Source organism: Protopterus annectens, chromosome 9.part0 (genome assembly GCF_019279795.1).
Source record: "Protopterus annectens isolate FY-2018-M chromosome 9.part0, PAN1.0, whole genome shotgun sequence".
Taxonomy (NCBI): Eukaryota; Metazoa; Chordata; order Ceratodontiformes; family Protopteridae; genus Protopterus; species Protopterus annectens.
The window spans coordinates 849088587-849115144 of NC_056743.1; the positions used below are offsets into that span (position 1 = coordinate 849088587).

At 39.9% G+C, this 26558-nt stretch overlaps 1 protein-coding gene across 7 annotated transcripts in view; it reads right to left on the reverse strand.

Moving 5' to 3' along the window:
* The window catches only part of RGL2 (ral guanine nucleotide dissociation stimulator like 2), a 791449-nt gene that overhangs the window by 243009 nt on the left and 521882 nt on the right, over window positions 1-26558 (reverse strand). For all 7 annotated transcript variants that reach the window (XM_044083541.1, XM_044083538.1, XM_044083537.1 and 4 more), the window contains 2 exons: window positions 6322-6408; window positions 5286-5318 (listed from right to left, as the gene is read on the reverse strand). In XM_044083541.1, the coding sequence (XP_043939476.1) occupies window positions 5286-5318; window positions 6322-6408 (120 nt within the window). The remainder of the gene's footprint in view (window positions 1-5285; window positions 5319-6321; window positions 6409-26558) is intronic.

A 26558-nucleotide genomic window follows, 5' to 3' on the forward strand; every position in this document is an offset into this window, starting at 1 on the left:
CAACATCTCTTTCATGCATCAAAGCATGAGTAGCTTTGGAGAGCCATGGTTCAAAATTAGATTTGATTCTGATTTTGCAAGTTGGGGCAAGAGAGTTTAGGACATCAAGGAAAATGTGGGTGAATTTAGTAACAGCATCATTGAGTGGCAGAGTTTTTAGGAAAGGCCAGTTGATGGCAGAGAGTCTATAGTTAAAGGTTTCAGGGGAAAGTTAGTCAGTTTCCTACAATCTCTGTAGAGATGGGGCTTAGAGAGATGAGGAGAGTGCCTTAAGATAGAGGTGGGAGAATGGTCACTAATAGAGTCAGGGAAGGTAGAAGGGTTACAATAGTTGTTTGGAGAGTTGGTCAAGATCCAGTCAACTGTGGAACCAGTAGTGTTTATACTGCAGTGGGTAGGGGTAGTGATCAGTTGTGAGAATCCATACAGGTTTATGAAATGTTGGGGTGAGTCACCAATAAGGGAGTTCCAATCTATATTAACATCTCCAAGAATGATGGTTTCATATGGGATGGAGGTGTTTATGTTCAAGGATATGGATGTTTTCACCTGGGGGGGCATATAGACAGAGGCAATAGCAAACTTCCTATAGTTATTGATGTGGCAGTCTAGGAGTAGTAGTTCAGCAGGGGAGAAACTAGGCAGGGTAATGTCCTTAGGTGTTAGCATCAGTGAAACAGAGTACAAGATTGCCACCCCACCACCTTTTTTGGGTGTCCTATCAGACCTATAGATATTGTATTGAGGTGGGAGAAATTCAGAGGAATTGATATGAGGTTTTAGCCAGGTTTCCGATAGGGCCAGGATGTGAGGTTTGTGTTGGGCCAAACTTGCGTGAAGTTCTGACGTTTTGTTGTTTAGGCTTTGGATGTTCATTGCAGAGATAGAGAGATGTTTGGGGCTGGAGATATTGAGGATGTTTTTTAGGGCAAAGCAGATGAAGATGGAGGGGGAGTGGATAGAGGGGGGAGACCGATTGGGATGGATGTCACCAGAAACCAGAACAGCAAAGATAATATGGAAAAGGTGAGGGTGATCAGTAAGGGGAATGGGGTACTTGAGTTTGGGCTTAGGAGTAAGAGAGTGGTAGGCCACGAGTTTAAATTTAAGACACTGAAAGGGGAAGAGACAGAAAAGAGAGGGTGCAGTAGTCAGTGGAGCTTGGCTATATGTTGGAAGAGGTCTGGGAAAGGGAAAGGTGAGGGAAGAGGGGAAGATGTGGAGCTCAGTGTGGTAGTCAGTGCTTAGGGCTAGTGAGATTAGAAGTGGGAGAAATAGCAGTAAGGATAGCATTGTGTGATGGAAAAAGGAGGGGAATAGTTATAGAGAAAATATAAAGAAATATATTAGGGAAGGGTGCTGGCTAGAAATAAGTGGTGTGAGGGAAGGAACAGTATTGAGGGGTGGAAATAGTGAGCATGTGAGGAGATAGTAGGTGTGCTAGGGAATGAAAGAGTTAAGTGTGAGAGAGGAAATCCACAGAGTAGGCAGCCCAAGGTGGGTGGGGAAAAGGGGAAGATTATTGACAAGGTGGGAAGAGTGATAGGGTGAGAGCACAAGTTATAGTGGTGGGAGTATCACCATTTTAATTTATGTCATATTTTCAAGACATTTTCTTTTAGTGAAAACCCTCAAAACAAAAATCTAAATAAATTTTCAAATCAACTCCATCCCCTATTAACTTAGAACAAGCACACAAAGCTGTGTACATTTTCCAGACAGGAAGAATTGCCCCAAACTAAAAGCCACATGCATAGGCGTTATCTAACCTAAAATTAAGGTTATCCATGGTAAGCGCATGCTACAGCCTTTGTGCTCACTTCCACTGATTTCTGTCTGTTCTTTTGTTATCGCTATTCAACCAATGTGAAAAAATAGCTTGTATTCTTTCAGAAAACATTAACTTTCACCATAAGAAAATGTGCACTGGCTATCTTTAAATTAAACTAAAGTGTACACGTTTCTTTCAAATGCATCAAAGTACTAAGGCTGCTAGTGAGGCTGCTATCTCTTTTTCTCTTTCAATAATTTCAAACTTTATTTTTCACTGAACTGTTGCCATTATACTTTTAAATTTTGAACTTCCTTCAGCAAAAAATGTGCAGAGGTTTCAACATTAATTGCTTGCCCCTGCATACAGCTCATCTCCGTGGCAAAGTACTCAACGATGAATCTTTGTAAATTTGATGCAGAACAGACTGTACAACTGCCTTCAGCTGTAGATTTCTTGACTCCTACTGAAAATTTCCTAATTAAAAGAAAAAAAAAAACAAGCTAATATGACTGCAGATGTAAGAAACTTACCATTTTTCATGTCTTTCATTTTTGTCTTATTTTTAAAGCCTACTTTCTTATAAAAAGCACTTGTTTATAGCTTAGGCAAGGGCATTCATGCAGACACAAACCATGGTAAAATAAGAGAAAATATATTAATTCTACATATAACATAATCACTGCATTCTTACACCCCACCCCATCCCAGCAGGCCAAGATAACAGCAAGTTAACATTAGACTTGCTTTATCCAGCCTTTGCTATACTGTAAAACCTGTATTTCTTACAACTAAAAACTATTTGTTTACTTTAATATGTTTTAACACATGCAATAGTCACTGAAAAGACTATGACATACATTTAAAATACCCCATGACTACACAATACACAAAACTGCTTTACTGGATATATAAGATGTAGTTTATATAATAAAATATTTTATACAAATACTAATAAGAACAAAACATGTTTTACTTACACTTACTTTTGTTCCCCTTTTAGTGTCTTTCTAAACATTAATGACATATAAATGTACTTTACAGTCTACCCAGAAGTTTAACAAAGTCAACAAAACTCCAGTCTTTTTCAGCTACTTTTTCCTAAAAATCCATATTTCATAAATGTGAATGATGCTTTCTAGGCAACCATTTATTCACTAATTTCAGTGTTGCTCATCTTCTTCCTGTTCATCTCCATCTGCCAACACCATATTCTTCTCGTCAACTCCTATGCCTTTTTCTGTCTCTCAAGAATTTTCCTTTGGAACACTGGTGTTTTACTGGTAAAGTCTCTTTATGAGCTTTACTGTTCGGAAAATGAGAAGCAGAGTCCCCTTCTGCTTACTGGCTCACTTTTTGTTGGATAAACTTTTTTAATTTTCCTATTAGCCTGCTCTGCATCAAAAATGTATTTGATCCACCAGGAAAAATACTCTGAAAACAACTGGATACAGCTGCTTGAATCTCACACCTGCCTCCCAACATTGCCTGATTGCTGGGATAAATTTGCATCTCTTTTGCCTGGTGCATATTGGATAATCTTTTTCTATAAATAACTTGCTGTTTCCAAATTTTAATATTTTGCCCCTCTGTCACAGGTTTGTCAAGGTCAACTCTTTCTGCTGGTATGACTGCATCTTTACTAATACAGATCTTGGCTGCTTTTTCATGGTCGGATTTGGAGCATACACTTGGTATGCCCTTTCAATTAACAAATCCTGCTGAGGAACACCAGTCCATTTGCTTACTTGTGCCTTCATGAAATTAATGGAGTCTGTTCTTTCCACTTTTTTCTGCTACAGCAGAAAATTGTAGGTTCTCTCTCTCTCTCTGAGCTCTGTCTTCTAGCTCTACTATTTTTTGCAGCAGCTCTTCTTGAGAATCCTCATACTCAGACATTGTTTTCTTCACTTCAACCTCTGATTTTTGTATGTAATTTTATTTTCAGTTTATCTGAACAGCTACTTGAAGCTTCTTCTATTTTTTCCAGCCTTTTGTTATTTGAGTTGTCATATTCCTTCGATGTTTCATTTATTTTAATTACCTGTGAGTACATCTGATTTATTTTTCCTCTAAATTCCTGGAAGCCATCTCTTGAACCAAAGCTGAAGCTTGAACTGCTTTTTGCTAAACAGCTGTAGAATCCTTCCCAGACAGTGTTTTCTCTTTACCTTTTCCAGTTGATTTTCTTTCAGGTTTTCCTGTTTCCTTCTTTGCTGGCATCCAGACAGTGCATTTATTAGCCAGTAACTGAATTTTACCCACCTCCCCAAACAGTTTCAATGGCACTCCTTTTTCTCTGTTTATGTTTTCACACTGAGACAGCTGAAGTCAAGCTGTTGATCAATGTGCAGCCCTCTTGGAAGTCCCTCAAGTGTTCTGACCCCTTGAAAGTGAACTGGGAGTGTCTCCGTGTTGTTAGGCAACATAACTTGATTAACAAGAAAAACAAAATGTATAACAGATTTGTTAAGAGTAGCAAATGCAGGAGATATCATAAAAAGTAGCAAAACAGGGACAAAGCAGGGGTAGGTATGGTTGTAATGTAGCAGAAACAACAATTATTTCAGAATTCAAAAGCCCATTAAATAACTTTTTCAAATAAATAAAATGGAATGGTGACTGAGTTAAGAAATTAAGTATCACAAAAAGAAAAGGGTAAAGTGATAAATGAATACTTCAAAAATGATTGCTAATTTTAAAGACTCATTTGAAAGTTACAAAACCAGTTTGTTAGGGAAAGACTTTAGAAACCATTAATGTTAGATAGTTGTGATGCTCTGAATGTAGTTGCAGAGATATCAGTCCATAGTACTTAGAAATAGAGGTCTTCCCATGGCATGAATAAGATGAAAAACGTGTTCCTTATACAGCTGATAGACTAGGTGAGGGTATAGTGCTCATTCTTTTACATCTGTGTTTCCACTGCCTTTCTTCCTTCAGAATGAAAATTACCTACCCAACAGCTTGACTAGTTGTTTTTGGAAGGCATTTCAAAGGTGTCTAGTGAACCTTCTACTGGAAGACTGAAATAGGCTGGTTAAGTTTGATCCCGCAAAAGTAAACACACACACACACACACACACACACACACACACACACACACACACACACACACACACACACACACACACACACACACACATGCACACACACACACACATTTAGAAGTTGGGTGCTAGTAGCTTGTAGTTAGTGAAAAAGTTTGATTTTCTTTTGATTTCTTATTGTAGCCATAATGTGTTGCTGTGGTGTGGAAAAAGAAGATCAAGCAGACAGACTTTTGCAAATGTTGCTTTTCTCTTGTAATCTGTATACATCCCTGGGACATACAGACCTTCTGCTTCACCTCACCTTACTGTTTCCCAGTTTTATGTCTACTTGAGTGGTCAGCATCACAGACAGATTATTTGCCTCTGCAGTGGCATTCCTAGAATTATTTTGCTCACCACAGTTCCTGTAAAATATGTTCTTTATCAGACTGTAGTAAAAGAAGCACAAACAAAAATATTACCTTTCTGCGCTTCTCAAAGTTGATGTAGCCATTCTAAAAAAAAAAGTAGAATGTGGTTAGAATGCCTTGACATTTTACTCCATTTCAAAGAGCAGGCTGGTTGTTAGAAAGCTGAGATCACAATAGTTTCAGTTGGTCACACAGAAGCATTAATGCCAATAATGAAAGGAGTAACTTTCAAGTTACTTCAACAGTGAAAGGCAAACCTGAGATATTTAAATTAACCACGGTATAATGTGGCCTGCAGCTACAGTAATTTTGTTAGGACTGAAGCTGTTGTGTAAACCTGAGTGGATGTATCAGGATACCCCTATTAATCACAATGAAGTCCAGACTGGGAAACCTGAGATGTTTCCAGTGTGATGGGACCACTCCCCGATAAGGGAACAGTGCAACTAATGTGAATTTAGCATAGCACATAGCGTACTAGGCATGAGCTCACACAGGCATGAACTCACATTAAGAGAGGCAGTTGTGGTTCCCATGATGATGCAGGTCAGCTATATTCCCCTACCCAGGGAAGAGATTCAGGTCATCTAATAAGCCCTCATTGCAGGGATACTGGTGAGGGCACAAACAACCCTCATGGCTGCCTGTGTGACAGCTCCTCCACATGGGGCCTGCCCCCTCATACTACTACAGATACTTAGTACGGGGGGGGGACTAGTTGTGCAGAGTGACTGGGGAGGGCTGACTATCAGAAGGCACAGGAGCAAAATGTACCAAGAAAAACAAAATCTTCACTACTTCAGAAACATAAGCAGCTGTGGCATTCCAATGTTTTAGGGCATCTAGGGAGCAGAAGGAAATATTCGACAGCAGGAACAGGGGCATATGGATATCCTAAGTACAGTGCAACTTAACAAACCAGGACGGCTGCAGAAATTTACACTACTAAAATATATACATTTTGCAGCAGAAAGCACATTAGTATAAACAATACTTTGTAAGGACATCTCTATCCAAAAACAGCATTAATCTGATCTAGACAAAGAAATGTGTGGCAGTGAGATGGATTACAAAAATATTCACATACCTCCAGGTAGTCCTTGACTGCAGTGTCCAACATAACAAAATCCTTCAGAAATGTCCCAAGATAGGGGACAACTCCCTGGACTATGCTCTGCAAGATAAAAATAGATAAATTTAATAAATAAGGATAACTGACTTTTACAATACTGTACAGCCAAGCAGTTGTGCTTCAAAATGAGACTATGATGAGAAGAACACTGTGGAGTTAATGGTGACTTCTAACTTAAGATTTTTCTATAAAGGTTTGACATTGTTGTATTTTCAGTACACTTTACAGATTTAATGTTGAGCTATCAGGAGCAGCCTTAGGTCAACTGGTGCCCTAGGCAAAAGGGCTCCATGGTGTCCCCTACCGCACCATCTGGTGCCCCCATCCTGGTCTGCCTACACCAAACAAATACTGGAAAAGCACCCCTGCTACAGCGGTGCCCTAGGTGGCCTCCTAGTTGGCCTGTGCCTAAGGCCGGCTATGTGAGCTATGCTGTTTTCTGTAAACTGCCTTATTATTTATGCTTGAAACCACAGAGCTCTTTCTAACCTTTCTACTAGTTTGATCTACCTTTTCCCATCAAAAGGGATACTGCAGGCTACAGTTTTTAAAGATCTTTACTATGATTTATTTTTGACATTCATCAAAAAACATATCACCCTGTTTTTGTATGTGTAACTCTCCTTCTGTCAGAATGTGCTTCTTCACATTTCCTTTAAGTCTCCATGTGATACTTCTCAGGTTTATATGATGCCAATCATTTGTTCTTGGCCATACCTTCTTTATGGTCATCACTAACACTTATTAATTATTTAAGCAATAACCCACATCTGGGTGTGGGTAATGCTAGATTTACCCATGGTTGGTGTGGTTTAGTCACGAGGGTGAAGCCCGAGTGACCAAACAAAGACAACCGTGGGTAAATCTAGCATTATTCCAACAAATCACCGGAACCACCACGATGTATAAAAAGTAATTTTATTTGGAACAGAACAAGCGCTTTCACGCACCTAGCAAGTGCGCTTCATCAGGTTACATTTAACTAAGACAACTGCTCACATTTTCTAGTATAAAGCACATCCCAATTAGCAGATAATTTGGCGGGTAAAATCAATTAAATCCACTTTGAGTTAAAATTAAAGTTATATACACCATTTTTAGAAAACCATGTTAAAATAACATGCTGCAAACCATCTTCAAATTTAATATCACATTCCCCATGTAAATATGAAATTGATATATCACAAAACTGTTAATCAATTAGATGCTATTCATAGTAAAACATAATCAGTCCAACAGACCTCATTCTTAAATATCTCATGTGTCAATTTTACAAATTTAAAAAACAATAATACATCTCTTGTAAATAACCAATGCCCCATGGAATTTTATATCAAACGTGTATGAAGTATCAACTATTATTATATCCAAGGTCAACAAAACTAAGGAAATCCAACATAAGATTCCAGTCTAAAACAAAAGGAAAGAGGAGATATGGAAGGGAAAACTATAAAAAGGAAAAAGAGGGGAAGGAAAAGGGGGGGGAGGAGGAAACGAGGGGGGGGCAGAGGAAAAGGAGAAAAAGGGGGAAAAAGGTGGAGGAAGGAAGGGGGAAAGGAAAGGAGGGGGGAGAGGGAAAGATGGTGGGAGGAAAGAAAGAAGGGAAGGAGGAAAGAAGAAAGGAAAAAATGATATATATAATCAGCTTAAAAATAATGCATGTTATTGTTTTTAAAATCCTAATTAATCACAATATGAATTCGATCAATGGGCCAAAAATCCATTAATCTACTATTGATCCTTGTGTAAATCAAACAAGGTCAACTATATCAATAAACAAAAACCTCACATCATGAGTCCAAATTCACATCAAGTATGTATATGTAAATACAAGGGGAAAAAGTAAAACCTTATTCTCAAAATTATTAAGACTAATGGCACACCATTAATTTATCTATGTAAGTGCAGGTCTGATACTAAGTGCTGTATTTAAGCCTGGTTCTAAATGTGCTCTGAGTGTCAAAATCCACCTCAGCTCATATAGCTCCAGAGTTCCTGTTGTATTACCTTCCCTCCTATTCGGATGTAAAATTTGTAAGACCCTGAAGGTAAAAGTATGGGATGGATGTGACTGACAGTGTCTGGCTAAAACATTGTTTGTATTAATTTTTCGTATGTCATAAATATGATTGTAGGCTCGGTCTTTGAGTCTACGTGTCGTCATGCCTACGTAATAGGCATCACATCCTAGACATGTGGCCAGATAGATTACATTGTTAGTATCACATGTCGCATAGAAGTTCGGAGAAAACTTAATACCAAGCTCCATATTCTCAAATTTCTGTTCTATTGTAACATATTTACAAATACAGCATTTCTTACAGGGAAAAGTTCCTTGTTTGAATTTTACTCTTAGATCAGACGGTGCGTGCAACACTTTCTCCTTGCATAAAATTCTTTTCAAGTTGAGACAGTTACTATACCTAAAACTGGGGTATTTACCTACTATATTCATCAGATCCTTATTCATACTAAGTAATTTCCAATTTTTGTTTAAAATGTCTTTTATGTATTTGACATCATTGGTATATTTAAGGTCGTATTGTACCATGCCCATACAGGGTCTATTATGATGTCTACAAGAAAATTCTCTAGGACAAATTTCAGGAGAAGATGCAACACTATTTCTAAAGTTCTCAATTAGATGAATAGGATATCCCCTATTTGTGAAACATCTTGCTTGGAAGTCTAAAAAATAATTTTTCTCCATATCATTGTTACATAGCCTGGTTATCCTAGACATCTGTTTTTTCACCACATTGGGGAAAACATGCCTCGGGTGCATGCTTTCATAGTGGAGTATGCCATTCTTCCAACATGGCTTTCTATACAAAGAAGTGGTAAATCCATTCATGTTCACATTTCCTTTAAGTCTCCATGTGATACTTCTCAGGTTTATATGATGCCAATCATTTGTTCTTGGCCATACCTTCTTTATGGTCATCACTAACACTTATTAATTATTTAAGCAATAACCCACATCTGGGTGTGGGTAATGCTAGATTTACCCATGGTTGGTGTGGTTTAGTCACGAGGGTGAAGCCCGAGTGACCAAACAAAGACAACCGTGGGTAAATCTAGCATTACCCACACCCATACATGGGTTATTGCTATTATACAATGATATTATTTAAGAAAAATAATACTTACTTTTCTTAAACAATGTCTTTGTATAATACCTCTGTGGTGCCCTTCCACAGTCTGGGTGTGGGTAATGCCAGATTTACCCATGGTTGGCGTGGTTTAGTTACGAGGGTGAAGCCCGAGTGACCAAACAAAGACAACCGTGGGTAAATCTAGCATTACCCACACCCATACATGGGTTATTGCTATTATACAATGACATTAAGAAAAATAATACTTACTTTTCTTAAATAATGTCTTTGTATAATACCTCCGTGGTGCCCTTCTACAGTTTTATGCTACCCTGGGGCTTTTTCTGATGTACTGCGCATGCATATGGATCTTGTGTTTCCATGCTTACGCAGTACATCAGAGCTGTTTACAGGAAGCAATGGAGAAAGGAAGATCTCTATTGCTTTTTAAAGCTATCTCGCTATGTTAAACAAGTTTAACATAGCGAAATATCTTTAAAAAAAGCAACAGAGAAAGGAAGATCTCCGTTTCCTTTTTTAAAGCTATCTCGTTATGTTAAAAGAGTTTAACATAGCGATATGTCTTCTATCTTGCTATGTTAAACATATAACATAGTGAGATTAAAGCAACAGAGATCTTCCTTTCTCCATTGCTACCTGTGCTCACACAGACAAAAAATATCAGGACAATGGGAAAAGTCTGGGCGACCAGACCTTTTTCCATTAGTAAATATCAGATTTATAACGGGCACGCTGTTGGGGCTGGCCAATCAGCATATAATTGAACATTTCTAACATGCCATGAGCTTCCTTTCTTTCTTTTGTAGGGTTTACCATCACAGACTAAACACTGGACTAGCAACATTTCAGTTGTACTCTACCTAATTAGGAATCTGATTAGTTTGCCTGCTTGTGAGTACTTGAAGTCTTCTTTTCTATCGGTAATAGATACACTGCTCTTCCAACACTGAGATTCAAACAAGGAGTGTGTTTACAATATCAAGCATATCATCTGGGTATTTGGTGTGAGATGGTCATGTAATTCAATGGATGAAACACTGTTTAAGTATCAGAGCATAAGTCAGGATGAGGGGTTACCTGTCAGAGGTTCACAGATACTAAGTTTATGGCCAGTGAGATTATACAGAAGCTTTGCCATCTCACCCAGTGCTGCTAAGAGACTAGCAATATCTCCTCCATTAAGTAGACTGTCTCCATATACCCCATAAGAAAATTAACAATCCCAGTCATCCAGACTGGTTTTAAAGGCTGCTACATAAGTGCCCTTCTTGACATATAAGGGCAGCACATTCCACAGATAGTGACTACACTGCTTTGGGTCCCTAGTGCAGGAGTTTGCTTTAGCACTTGTTTTATTGAGTTGAAGGAGTTCAAAGTGTGCTGGGTTATTCATTACATGGAAAGCTAAGCAGAGATCACTCCTCAGATGTCTATATGACACTAAGTAGAGGGACAAGGCTTTTATTCTATCAACCAGTAGCAGAGATCACTCCTAAGTTGTCTATATGACACAAGGTAAAGGGACAAGTCATTTATTCTATCAACCAGTACCAGAGATAGGCTCATAGGTTGGTACTAGGCTATTGGCCCTAGGGCCTATAAAAGCCCAGCCATAACAATTCCCTGGCTATTTCTTCCCACAGTATTTACTTCCCTGGACCCCTTTCTAGCAGGGCGACTGACGTGATTCCCGGGGTGAATTTCCTATCTCCCATCCAATCATCAGGGTTCCTTTTGAAGAGGGCCAAAGAGGCGCTCTGCTTGACATGTATGGGCAGTCTATTCCAGAATCTGGGGAGTCTCTGGGTCAGGAATCTATCCCTCCAGTATGTTTTGTTCATTGTGATGATAAGGTTTAGATCCCTGGAGCGTGTTTCTGAGGGACTGGGATTTCTTTAAGTGTAGCATGTCCAACAGCTCTGGGTTTGACATGGCCTTGTATGTTAAGCAGAGATCACCTCTGAGTAGACGATATGTGGCAGAGTATAGGTGGAGTTTTTTTAGATGGTCAGCATAGGGTATCTGCTTTAGGCCTGTGATTCTTTTAGTGAGGTATTTCTGCGGCCTTTCCAGTTGTTGCAGATGTCTTGAGAGGGACATACCAAATGGAGCATTGTATTCTATAATGGGTCTAATAAGGGATGAGTGCAGTGGGACAATGACCTCCTTTTTATCTGGATGAAAAGCCCTTAGTGATAAGGTGTGCCACATAGAAGGATTTCCTGACTGTTGTGATGATGTGGTTATTGAAGGTGAGACCACTGTCCACCTGTGTCCCTAAGTCTCTTATCACACTTTCGGTGTTTAGTGTACTGCCACATATGCAGTAATTCATGGGTACATGTTTTTTTTTTCCCAAAGGAGATAACTATACATTTCTTGGCATTGAGCTTAAGCTCATGGCTCTGGCACCAAGCATCTGTTTCTGTAAGGCACTTTTGTAGAATATCCACATCATTTGTGGATTCAATAATGGCTCCCAGTTTTCAGTCATCTGTGAACTTTGCTAGCCAGAGTCCCTTAGTGTTGGCCTGTACTTCAGAGAAGTAGATGCCAAACAAGAGCGGTCCCAAGACTGAACCCTGAGGTACATCACATTTCACTTGTCTGGAGCTGGATTTGGAATCGGCTACTTTTACAGTATGGGTTCTGTCAGTAAGCCAGTTGACAACCCATCGAGTGACGTAGGCCAGCTTAGTAAGTTTATCTATGATTCCAGAGTGGGGGATGGTGGGGGATGGTGTTGAAGGCCTTGGTGAGGTCCAGATAGGCTGTGTGGACCACCTTACCCTTGTCCACGGCTCTGGAGACTGATTTGAAGAAGTCATTCAGGTTCAGGAGACAAGATCGGCCCTTCACGAACCCAAGCTGCATGGGGTCCAGTGTTTTAAGGCTGCCAATGTCTTTGTTTATAAGTTCCATGACAACACATTCCATGGCCTTGCAGATCAGGCTTATCAGACTGATGGGGCTGTAGTTCCCATGATTCAAGGTGGATCCCCCCTTGTGGAGTGGGACAACTGTAGCTGTGCGTCACTCAGTGGGCACGAAGCCTGAGGTGAGGCTATGATTAAACATGACACTTAGGTGAGGTGCCAGTTCATTTTGTAGTTCATGTAGTACACAGTCTGGGATGTCGTCTGGTCCCATGGATGCTGTATTCTTAGCTTTGGAGAGTGTGTTATTTACCTGTGTGGCCGTTATCACCGGAATTTGGCAATCTTTCAGTATTGAGATGGGCCCTTTAGTGGTTGAGAGGTGGGTGAAGTTTGCGCTGAATCAATCTGCCAGGATATTGGCAATATCCTTGGGATCAGTATATTTAATGCCATTCTGTTGTAGCTCAGAGCAGATCTGAGCATTGCCATTTAAATTCTTGACATAGCTATAGAATGCATTGTGGTTGTCTTTGGAATTTTTGGCAATTTTATTTTCGTAACTATCTTTGGAGGATTTTATGAGGGATCTCAGCTTCTTACTGAGGCTGGTAAGGGAGTTTTTTGCATCCTGGGATTTTCCTCTTTTCTGCAACAGTTTCTTCCTTATGTTGTAAAATTTGTTTATGGCAAGGGACCACCAGATTGGGTTCCTTTTTTTGGAGGAGAGAGTCTTGGTTCTACTGGGGATGGCACGATTCATGCACGAGTGGATGTGCTTGTATAGTGCCTTAGTGTAGGATTCAGCAGTCGAACTTTCAGCTCCCGTCTGCATGGGTGTCATGAAGTTTGTCACTTCTGACTTGAGTAGCATGAAGTTGGCTTTGGAGAAGTTTTTTACGGAGGTTTCCTTACTGGGCGGTGGGGGTGGGATGTGGATGTCAAGGGTGATTAGCTTAGCTTATGGTCAGACTTGACCAACGAGGGGGTGACCATAGGTGTGGAGCATCAATGACCAGATCTAGGATATTGGAGCCCCTGGTGGGACTAAGGATTAGTTGATCCAGGGCGTTGGAATTTATGAATTCCAAGAACTGTTGGGCAAAGGTGTTGGTACACGAGTAGTTTTCCCAGTTAATGGCAGGGTAGTTGAAATCACCCAGTATTAAAGTGTTTGGTTGTATCTTAATATTTTCCAGTGTGTTTAGAAAGGTGTAGTGAGAATCTTGGGGCATGGTGGGGGATCTGTAGCAAGCTACAATTTGGATTGCAGTCTTACCTAGTGTTAGTTGCACATGGAGAATTTCAGACGCATTGTGTTGGGCAACTAGCCTGGTGTTGTGAATATGGACACTCCTCCACCTCTAGTGTTTCAGTCCTGGTTTGGTGGCCGAAAAGTTGGTAAGAGCCTTAGCCAGTAACCTGAATCCCAGGGGCAACAGGTGCAGACCATCTCTGGCAAAGTATCGTGGTCTGTCGGTCATGTTGTCCCAGGCAGACAGATACTGGACCCCTTTGAATGACACCAGAATCTTAGCCAATTGTTGAAGTCAGTCATTTTGTCATACTGTGATATCATTCTGGGTGAATGCAGGATGCTACTCGGGGCTAGGGTCATACCTGTCTGGGTCACATGATCAGAGAGCTCTTCCATGTCTCTTTTCATGTAGTCCAGGGTCCAGATCACTTCTCAGTTGTCTATAGGCACTAGGTAGAAGGACAGGGCTTACTCTATCAAACAGTTAAGGATACTGAGAACTGAGATCGTCATAGTAAGCAGACACTAAGGTCTCTTAAGTTGCTTTAAGTGCTTAGAAATGTGCATGCCAAAGGAGGCATAGTATTTAATCATAGTCCTAATAAAGGAAGGATAAAGTGGGACTATAACTTCTTCAAACCATGATGAGATACCACAATGGAAAATATGTGCAAGGCAGAAGGAGACATGGTGGTCAAACTACCTTGGGAATGTAAGGCTAGGCTTCTTGAGATCCTCACAGATCAGTAGCCTAGTAAATACCTATGGACAGATAAAGTACAGTCCATTGTCTGCAAAGGTGCCCAAGTCCAGATGGCTGTGTCAGATTTAAGTGGAACGTTATCTATATGGTAAGTCTGATCAAATAGGGTTAACCAATGGTGCCCCACAGGGCTCTGTATTGCAGTCACTTGCTTTTGGACTGTCCTTGCCAAATAAAAAAGTGGAAATGGTATAAGGATAATCAGACATTGGGTAATTGCAAACTGGGTAACATAATTACTTCAGTAAAAAGGCTCAAGTGAAACCTCAAGATAGTATAAAAAATGCACACTTGGTACAGAAGTACAGCTCCCACCTTTAATACGTATGAATGTGACATTATCAGACTTAACAAAAAGGACATGACATATAACACCATCAGTATTTAAAGAGCTAGCAGATAATTTGGGCATTTATTTTATTTTAGCTCCCTCCTTTGTTCCTAATTTGCTATGGAGTTTCCCCAGGGTCAGTTCTGGATCCACACATTTTCTTCAGCTATGCATATGGCATTACTTATCTTTCTCCATTCTGCACTACGCACAGACAGACTCATACCTCCAACTGCAGTTTATGCATAGCAGTATGATTTTGGCCCTCCAGTTTAGCATCTGTCCTCTCCCTTTGCTTCTTCCAGCTATAATAATTTTCATTCCTCTGACCTACTATCCATGTCCCCTACCTTACTACAATCTCCTGTTCACTACTAAAAATCTTACTCACTTGCTATGCTACCAAAGTGCATATCCTTCAAATAAATACTCATTTATAATTTGCAAATCGCACTTTATTAACTTTATACACATACTTTATCTTCTCATGTATACACATATTCCTTTCTTTACTAATCAGTCTTTACTCTGTCTCATGTCTAGCACTCTGTCAACGTATTAATAATCTTTTTTCTCGACTAACTACTGTATGCTTTGATATCTTTTGAATTCATGTATTATCCCTGCTTATCTCACATTTGATTCTCTGTCTCTTCACCTCTTTTAATTTAAACAATTAAGCTCAGTTCTCTCACTAGACAATCTTACTGTTTCTTTGGTTACTTAGCATTGTATTGTATTGTATTATACTTGTAAAAATAACAACCTTTACAACTCTGTTATAATATATTCCAATTGAAAAAATGACAGTCCATATCAAATGTTTATACCTGCTGTATTCTGTGTTTTGCTTTCATGTTATATTTTGGAGGTGTTTCTCTCTTGGCCTCCAACGTAAATGGGTGATTGTCCAGTTGGAGTTTCCTGGTAGGAAAAACGCACACACACACACTCTGTTTAAACTATGTTTTATGTACACATCACAATGTAGTAATCACTTTGTGGATATGGCATACACTCTGGACGAGAAAAGCGTTAAATATGAGGGCTGTGAACTTCAAAGCAGTTGTGGAGAGAGTAGTCCTGTACCTCCAGAAATTAGAGTATCTACCAAGGCAGCGTGAAACAACAGAGAGAATACAATAAATAACTAGCAGTGCAGTATGAAATAACAAGGAGAATAAATGCAATAACTACTAGTGCAGCATGGAACAACAAATGACATACACCATAACTACCAGCACCGTGTGGAATAACAAAGGGAATAGACCACACAACTACCAGCACAGTGTGAAACAACAAAGGGAATACAATAAATAACTAGCAGTGCAGTATGAAATAACAAGGAGAATAAATGCAATAACTACTAATGCAGCATGGAACAACAAATGACATACACCATAACTACCAGCACCGTGTGGAATAACAAAGGGAATAGACCACACAACTACCAGCACAGTGTGAAACAACAAAGGGAATACAATAAATAACTAGCAGTGCAGTATGAAATAACAAGGAGAATAAATGCAATAACTACTAGTGCAGCATGGAACAACAAATGACATACACCATAACTACCAGCACCGTGTGGAATAACAAAGGGAATAGACCACACAACTACCAGCACAGTGTGAAACAACAAAGGGAATACAATAAATAACTAGCAGTGCAGTATGAAATAACAAGGAGAATAAATGCAATAACTACTAGTGCAGCATGGAACAACAAATGACATACACCATAACACCAGCACCGTGTGGAATAACAAAGGGAATAGACCACACAACTACCAGCACAGTGTGAAACAACAAAGGGAATACAATAAATAACTAGCAGTGCAGTATGAAATAACAAGGAGAATAAATGCAATAACTACTAGTGCAGCATGGAACAACAAATGACATACACCATAACTACCAGCACCGTGTGGAATAACAAAGGGAATAGACCACACAACTACCAGCACAGTGTGAAACAACAAAGGGAATACACCAAATAACTACCAGCACAGTGTGAAACAACAAACGGAATACACCACACAGCTACCAGCACAGTGTGGAACAGCAATAACTACCAGCACAGTGTGAACCAAAAAGGGAATACACAAAATAACTGCCAGCACAGTGTGAAACAACAAAGGAAATATACCACACAACTATCATCACACTGTGAAACAACAAAGGGAATACACTACATAACTACCAACACAGTGTGGAGCAACAAAAGGAATACACCAAATAACTACCAGCATAGTGTGAAACAGCCAAGGGAATACACCACACAACTACCAGCACAGTGTGGAACAGAAAAAAGAAATACATCACACAACTACCAGCACAGTGTGGAACAGAAAAAAGAAATACACCACACAACTACCAGCACAGTGTGGAACAGCAACATGAATACACCCAATAACTACCAGCACAGTGTGAACCAACAAAGGGAATACACAAAATAACTACCAGCACAGTGTGAAACAACAAACGGAATACACCAAATAACTACCAGCACAGTGTGAAACAACAAAGGGAATACACCAAATAACTACCAGCACAGTGTGAAACAACAAAGGGAATACACCATACAACTACCAGCACAGTGTGGAACAGCAAATAACTACCAGCACAGTGTGAAACAACAAAGAAGATACACCAAATAACTACCAGCATACTGTGAAACAACAAACGGAATACACCACATAACTACCAACGCAGTGTGGAGTAACAAAAGGAATTCACCAAATAATTACCCATCATAGTGTGAAACAACCAAGGGAATACATCACACAACTACCAGCACAGAGTGGAACAGCAAAAGGAAATACACCACACAACTAGAAGCACAGTGTGAAACAACAAAGGAAATGCACCGAATAACTACCAGCACAGTGTGAAACAACAAAGGAAATATACCACACAACTACCAGCACACTGTGAAACAACAAAGGGAGTACACCACATAACTACCAACACAGTGTGGAATACCAAAAGGAATACACCAAATAACTACCAGCATAGTGTGAAACAACCAAGGGAATACACAAAATAACCACCAGTACAGTGTGAAACAACAAAGGAAATACACCACACAACTACCAGCACATTGTGAAGCAACAAAGGGAATACACCACATAACTACCAACATGGTGTGGAGTAACAAAAGAAATACACCAAATAACTACCAGCACAGTGTGAAACAACAAAGGGAATACACCACATAACTACCAGTACACTGTGAAACAACAAAAGGAATAGATCACACAACTAACGGCACAGTGTGGAACAGCAAATAACTACCAGCACAGTGTGAAACAACAAAGGGAATACACCAAATAACTACCAGCAGACTGTGAAACAACAAAGGGAATACACCACATAACTACCACCACAGTGTGGAGTAACAAAGGGAATATACCAAATAACTAACATGGCAGTGTAGAACAACAAAGGGAATACACCCCACAACTACCAGCTCAGTATGAACAGCAAAAAGAATACACCCAATAACTACCAACACAGTGTGGAGTAACAAAGGGAACACACAAAATACCAGCACACAGTGAAACAACAAAGGAAATATACCACATAACTACCAACACAGTGTGGAGTAACAAAGGGACTACACCAAATAACTACAGCACAGTGTGAAACAACAAAGGGAATACAAAACATCACTACCAACACAGTGTAAAACAGCAAAGGGAATACACCAAACAATTATCAGCACACTGTGAAACAACAAAGTGTACACACCACATAACTACCAACACAGTGTGGCATAACAAATGGAATACACCAAATAACTACTGGCATAGTGTGAAACAACTAAGGAAATATACCACACAACTACCAGCACAGTATGGAACAGCAAAATGAATGCACCCAATAACTACCAGCACAGTGTGAAACAACAAAGGGAATGCACCCTATAACTACCAACACAGTGTGAAACAACAAAGGGAATACACCCTATAACTACCAGCGCAGTGTTAAACAACAAAGGGAATACATCACATAACTACCAGCACAGTGTGGAACAACAAAGGGAATACACCCAATAACTACCAAAATAGTGTGGAACAACAAAGGAAATACATCCAATAACTACCGGTACAGTGTGAAACAACAAAGGGAATACACCCTATAACTACCAGCACAGTGTGGAACAACAAAAGGAATATACCACATATCTACCAGCACAGTGTGGAACAACAAAGGGAATACACCCAATATCTACCAGCATGATGTGGCATAACAAAGGAAATACATCCAATAACTACCAGTGCTGTGTGAAGCAACAAAGGTAATACACACAATAACTTCCAGTGCAGTGTGGAATAAAAGAGGGACTATGCCAAATAACTACCAACACACTATGGGATAACAGTGGAATACACCAAATCTACCAACAGGTAGCCAACAAGCCTTTCTGTGCAACTGACTTGTAAATATAAACAAAGGGCAAAAACAGTAAAAAGAGTGTTTCTCGAATAAAGTAGAAGTGGACATGAGGTTGTTGTTGTGTCTTTTGGCTTTTCCCGGTTAGGGGTCACCACAGTGGAACTCTGGTCTGCTAATGATTGGCAGTAGATTTTTACGTGCTGAGTTGCCGGCCCTGACGCACAACCTTCAGTGAAGGTACACCCATTCACGCATGTCTCCACAAAGAAGATGCTCTAGCTGAGAATCGAACAGGACAACGTCTTACTGTGAGGTGACAACATTACCGCAGCACCACCACCGCAGTAGAAGTGGAGATGAGGAAAAAATGTAAATCATTTAGGAAATATGAGAAAATGGATGAAGACAACGGGAAAGTACACTGCTTAAGACAGAATGATGCATATTGTGGGTGGGCTCCTGTCCCAGCAGGATGGGTGGAATGGACAGCTAGCAGAAACTACTAGTATTTTATTTTATTTAATTTACTTATTTAAGTTTAATGACCGGGGAACTCTACTGGGCCAGAGCCCGTTTTCAGTGGAGGCCCGGGGAGAAAAGCTCCACAATAATGTAGGTTACATCACAGATTTTTTTTTTTTTAACAAAGACATAATTCAAACATATTCAGCTTTTGCTAGCCTAGCAACACTACCAACAAGTCCCTTTCTAGGACATGGTCCTAGTCCTGTGTAGGAGTATCAGCAGAACTGCTTGAAAGGCCACTTTGCTGGGACACTGTGGAGCCACAGATGTACTTACAGTAAGGATTAAGTAACTGTAAATAGTGTAAGGACACACCTTAAATACATCTTTACTTCAGTAATAAAGCAGACAGACATACCTCTTTCATCTAAGGCTCCACAAACATACTTGCTAAGCAGAGGAGTCCAATACAATCTAGTCAACAGACCTTTTTAGGGACTCTGATTAGAGATCTCTATGCATTTAGCAATGTTTGAAACTACAGAACAGCACAGAACGAGGCAGAGTTGGGCCTCTGGCTCAAGGCAGAAAGACAAACCTCTCATAAAATATTCCATTTGTTCTGTTCCTGGTTACCTTCCTGTAACTGTAGTCCCATAATTCCCTACTAGGTATAGTATTCTCTGACTTCTGTATATTTCTGCAGTGCACATTGTAACCTTACGTGAGCACCTCAGGATAGGTTGGCAAGTGTGGCTGTAACTTTACCATATTGCATTTACTGTATATATTTGTTTACACTGCTGTGTTGGCATTCATATCTGCTTCATATATTGCAATGTCATAGTCTGCTGTAGGTGGATTGGATACTCTAAATTGGCCCTAAGCCTGAGTGCGTGCATGTGTGTGCCTTCGGTGGAAGGTTGGGTGCTGGGCTGGCAAGCTGACACCGTAAAACTCTACTGCCAATCATGAGTGGACAGGTGATCCACTTTGGCGACCCCTAACCGGGAAAAGCGAAAAGAAGAAGAAGAAGTCGGTATTATTTAAGTCACAGCATTTATGCATTGCAGTGTTTGTCACAAGCAGCCTTGACTAAAATGAAGCCACTGCTATTAGTCTCAGGATTTATGCATAATAGTGTTTAGCAGAGCAATTTTTCTATAAAAATAACTAAAATTTATCATAAATGAGGATCTCTGATTAACAAACTGCACAGAAGTTTGTAAGATGGGAGTTGTCAATACCCCTCAAACATACAGGCAATCCAATAGAAGTAAATAGGAGTAGGGAGCTTGTACACAAAAATGAGCTCAAACTTAATGCCAAAAAGTGCAACGTCGCTACAGCTGGAAAGAAAGCCGCAGTTCCAGTATAAAAAACACATTTCAAAATGAGAAGGTAGTGAGAGACCTGGGTACTTGGCTGGATAGCTTCTTCTTGTTTGACCACCAAGTTGCAACAGTGGTTAAGAAATCTTTTTACTGTACACAGCTCATAGCTAAAGTTATTTCCTCTCAATCAAAAGTCATCATGCTAGGATACAACTCCCCCTTTGGCATGTACCTTACTAAATATGTCAAGTAATTGGAAAGACCCCAGATGTTTTTAACTAAAGTGATCAAGGGCTTAAAAGACCCGAGCCACCAAGAGAGGCTGGAGACTATACCTCTATATACAGTATCATATAGATTCCTTAGGGAGATCTCCGCCCAGCTTATAGGGGTATAAGGGCTATACAGCATTCAATAGCCCAAGAACTCCTATACCTCCAAAAATCAAACAGTACTAATAACTCTTGGGCCAGATATCTAAATCTACTCCAACAAGCAAACAAACGAATAAATAAGATGAGGCAGAGGGATAGATTTGTCATGCAATGCCTATCCCTTCTCTGGAACAAACGTCCTCTGGTAGTTAAGCATTGTTGGCACACTGTCTGCCTTTAAAAAAGAGCTGGACAACTGGTTGGGCATTCATAAAATCACTCCAGTGTGACTGGACTGGTCCACTTCAAAAAGGTAAGTAAGGCTTCAGGATGGGTACTGGCAAGTTGGAAGTGCCTTACCGGCTCACTTGCCGTGTAATTCCTATACCTCAGCGAGCATCCACATAGCTGTTACTCCAATTTAATTCAGCAGACTTATTCCTTACATCCTTTATGTCACTAGATGGCACTACAGCTTCCAAGTGCTAGTGTTTTGTTAGGCTAATGTGCTTGAAATGCAGCTCTTTCAGTAATGTGATTTATGACAAACTTTGGAACCTAGACTGCTTTAGTTGCTAATGTTCAGTGAACATACCATAGTTACACAGTTACACAGTATATTAATCTTAAATAATCCAGTTTATTAATCTGTTAATATATCCAATGTTTCCTTCATCTGTAGCATAATCTTAACATATGCTCTATTTGTCATTGTTTCTTCTTACACTAGTCTCAGAAGTTTAGCATCTGCACATTTGTTTTCCTTCTTATTAATAGACTCCATGCTTGAATTTGCAATGCACGCTACTCTTTATACCTCTCTTCTGCATATTGCTACTTTGTATTCAACTATGAAATGGCTGATAGCCCCCCTTACTCTGTGCAGTAAACCTCAGGTGGCTATATCACTGAACAAATAAAAATAAGAACACAGTTTGGATGAAGTAACAGGAAACTTTATTTAGCCACTAAAGTGAAAGATGGGTGGATGAGTGTTTTCATCTACTAATAGTATTTTGAAGAGCAGCACACTTCTTCAGATCAATGTAAATGCCAGAGTAACAAAACTCCTTAATTGTATTTCTTAATCAAAGAGCGCAAGTTACCAAGTTACATTCCAGCAGTGTGTGATATACTAGTCAGTCAGGTTGTGACAGGGAAGGGTAGGTGTCACCAGAGACGTAAGCTGCCTCATCTAGTGCCCAGAGTCATTCCTTGATATTGCGCCCCTCCTCAGCTGAGGAGCAAAAAAAAAAAAAAAAAAAAAAAGATGCAGCCAGCCTGGTCCTGTTTCTGAGTCCCACCCCTGTCCCAATTAAAAAAAAAAGTCTGAGATCAGGTACCTGTGACTGCTGAAATGCAGAAGCCAATCAGGTAGATCCCTTGTCTGCGCCTTTCACCAACCCTTCTTCTTTAGATTCAAATACAGCAAGCAGATTATACTGTTTACTACCCACATGGAGTGCTACATCTCTGAAGTTTTAGCTATAAAAAAGAAACAAACAAATCTTTTTTTTTTTTTTTTTTGCTATTAACTGCAGCAAACTGCTTGCTACAAATGTAGCAAGCAGTTCCTACAGTTTAGACCATACATGGAGTGCTATAACACTCAGGTTTGACTACAAATGCAATACCTATGTAGATTCAGCTAGCTGTCTTCTATTGCTTTAAAAAAAGTAAAGTATTTGCTCATTGTTGCTGTTGCCACTTCAATTGCAGAGGCTTTGCTTCTTTATTCTCAATTTGTAATACAACCTTCTCATACCTAAATTCTCCAGCATGAGTGAAAAGCTGTCCAGGCTGACTTTATAGTCACTTTAAAAACTCACCCCCTAGTCTAGTGTTAAAAATTGGTTCACAAAATGCTGCTAATGGCTTAATTTACTGAGAACTACCCCCCAGTATACCTCTCAACTGTCCAGATTTTCACAAAATGTCCAGATTTTTGCCTCATATTTTTGGTCAGATCTTCATAAAATTTGTGGTTTTCTGGATTTATGTCGCAGATCAGTGAGGAATGAATTCACTAAATAATCACAGGCATTTGAGTTTTAGACTTCATATATCCTTAAGAAAATGCATGGTAATGCAATAGCTTTTATTCTACCTAACTGTACTACAGCAATATTTAAAATTTGTCCATATTTTTGGAGCTTTGTTCCCCCATTATTTTTGGCTTTGTCCAGATTTTTGGTGCTACAAGATTGAGAGCTATGCCCCACAGTATGATCCTTTTATGACAAAGGGGTCTTCAGCTGGGATATGATAGAGCAAATGAACATATAGGAAGCAGTTGCTACAGTTTATACCACACACTGAACATTCAGGTTTTAGTTGTAAAAAAGAAAAAATGAAATAGTTACTACAGTTTAGACCATAAATGGAAAGCTACAGTGCTCATATGTAAAATCAAATGCAATACTGACTTTTAAAAGCTGGTATGCACTAAAAGACAGACTGGGATGTTGGATCGATTGTGCCCTCTAACACTTTGCACCCAGTGCAGTTGCCCCCTTTGCCATACCCTAGCTATGTTACTTTGTGTCAGGGTCAGTTTGAGGTAGGGGTTTGGTATGGGAGATAAGAAAAGAAAGGTGGAGGTCACAGGAACTGAATCTGGACAGGAAAAAATGTAATGTGGATTGGTCGAGGTGGTAAGGCTCTGCGCTTTCAGCCAGATGCTGGACTTCATCAGACCAAGTAGCTGAGAGGGAGGACCCTAGAAGAGGTTGAAACAAAATGTCAATTTGTGTGGAAGGCATAGTGTGAGTCATGACAAGGAGACTTAGTGAACAAAATCCTGGTTATAGTAACAAAACTCATATAAGGTACTAGGATATGGAACTATGCAGTTTTATGGCAAACTGAAATAACATTGCATGTAGTGCCAATCAGCAAAGCAAACTAGATAGAAAGAGGATAACAATAAAAAAAACTGCAAACCCTTCCAAAATGTGCAAACAATAGCCATACACATTATGTTAAGACTGAAAATAGAACAGAATCAAATATCAGTAGTGATGGCATACTGGTCACTATCAATGTAGAGGCTTTCTACATGGTGTTACTGTATTATGTCTGTATTAATTTCATAGCCAGCCTCCAGAAGGAACTCAGAGAGGAAGAGACTGACATGTAAAGCATAATCCTAAAATCTGTTCTCAGCCAAAACAAATTTAAATTTTAGGGGAAGTACTTCACACAGAATAAGAGCATTGCAATAAGGACAGCCATGGCTCCTCAGCCTAGCCAATGCTGTGTTAGGTTAGTAGAAAGCTCAAACTGTATACAACTCCCACTTCAAAAGGGATGTCACCTACTTCCTTCATTTTAATGATGATGGTTTCATCACATGAGGTTCCATCTTGAAAATGCTAAGTGAGTTCATTAACTATATTGAAAGATCAATAAATTTCCTGACATTCACTATCTGCACAAACCACAAGTAGGTAGTGTCTCTGGACATGACAGTTTATAAAAAATTGCAAGTAATACAGGGCTGTTCACTGACATGTACTTTAAACCTCCCAAGGTGAGTCAGTACAGTACAGTTTTGTACCTACCATAAATGTAGATGTCCGATAGACATGCAACTGCAGTCATATCATGTGGGTTGTCCTGCTTCAGGCAGCCCTCGGTCGGCCGGATTCCAAAGTCTGGGTCCGACGTTGGCTGATGTCGCATTTCTCTCCGACGTCAGAGCGGCTGGAGTATATAAGCATCAGCCGACGCCATTTTCTTCAGTGTTTCTTGCCCCAGATGCCAGGTGCCCTCCAAGGAAGGCTGTAATCAAATTGGAAGACAAAAACAGGATTCCAGACAAATAAATGAGCAATAAAACAAATACACCATAACAGATATCCCCAGCTAAGAGAAACAGGGATAGGAGTGGACCCTAGGCATAGAGGGGTATGGAGGGAGGGAAAATCCGACTGCAGTTGCATGTCTATCAGACATCTACATTTATGGTAGGTACAAAACTGTACTATGTCCTTCAAGAATGCAACTGCAGTCATAACATGTGGGTAGAATACCATAGCTTAGCTGGGGGAGGAGGAATGCTCTAGGTAAAAGATGGTGTGGCAATCAAACCCTGCAGGACTGCTGAAGCAAAGCCTGCTCTGGATCTGGAGTATAGAGGGAGATTGTAGTGTTTGGAGAATGTATGAACGGAGCTCCATGTAGCAGCTTCTAGAATGTCCTTAGTAGGCACCCCTCTTAAGAATGCTGTAGAGGTGGCTGTAGCTCTGGTGGAATGTGGTCTGACATTGGCTGGAACAGTCTTTCCATGAAAGGAATAACAGAATCTGATGCAATGTCCAATCCATTTTGAAATAGTCTGTTTTGAAATTGCTTTTCCTTGGACTGCAGGGGCGTAAGCTACAAAAAGTTGTTCAGACTTCCTACTGGCCTTGGTTCTGTCCAGGTAGTAACGAAGTTGTCTGTGAATGTCCAAGGTATGCAACAGTCTTTCCCCCTTGTTCTCAAGATTGGGGAAGAAAGCAGGCAGATGAATTGCTTGATTTAAAGAAACCCTGGATACCACCTTTGGCATGAAAGTAGGGTTGGTCCTTAATGAAACCCTGTCTCTGTGAAAAATAATAAAGGGTGGTATTGCCATTAGGGCCTGTAGCTCTGAGACCCTTCTTGCTGATGTAATTGCCAACAGGAAAGCTGTCTTCCAAGAGAGAAATTGCAAGTCAACTGAAGCTGCTGGCTCAAATGGAGGTAGAGTCAGTTTTTCTAGGACAAAATTGAGGTCCCAGGCTGGCACTGGGGCCTTTCTTGGTGGCTTAATGTTCTTGATTCCCCTGAGGAATTGCCTTAGTAAAGGGTGTGAAAAAACAGGAGGATCAGTGTTGTATCTAGCTGAAATAGCAGATGCATGTATCTTTATGGAAGAATATGAGAGGCCATTCTTTAAGCAGAAACAAAGCACCCTGAACCACTGCTAGGTGTTCACTCGAAAAAAACGCTGAATCAAATCACCATATCGTTGGCCCCACACTTCATCAGATTACACATAATACATTCAGTTAACTGCTTTTATATACTCATCCAAAATTTAAAAAAAAACATAAAACAATCACAATCACAACAATCATTGTACATAGAAATGCATTGAGTTACTGCCCCTCTACTTACAAGGAGGATTATTACACATTAAAAACCTTTGCTTGATCTCATTTAATTTACAGGGGGTTGTGGGATCATGTCATTTATTTACTGGCCTTACTGGCCTCCCAACACACTTGTATAATATCCTTATAATTCC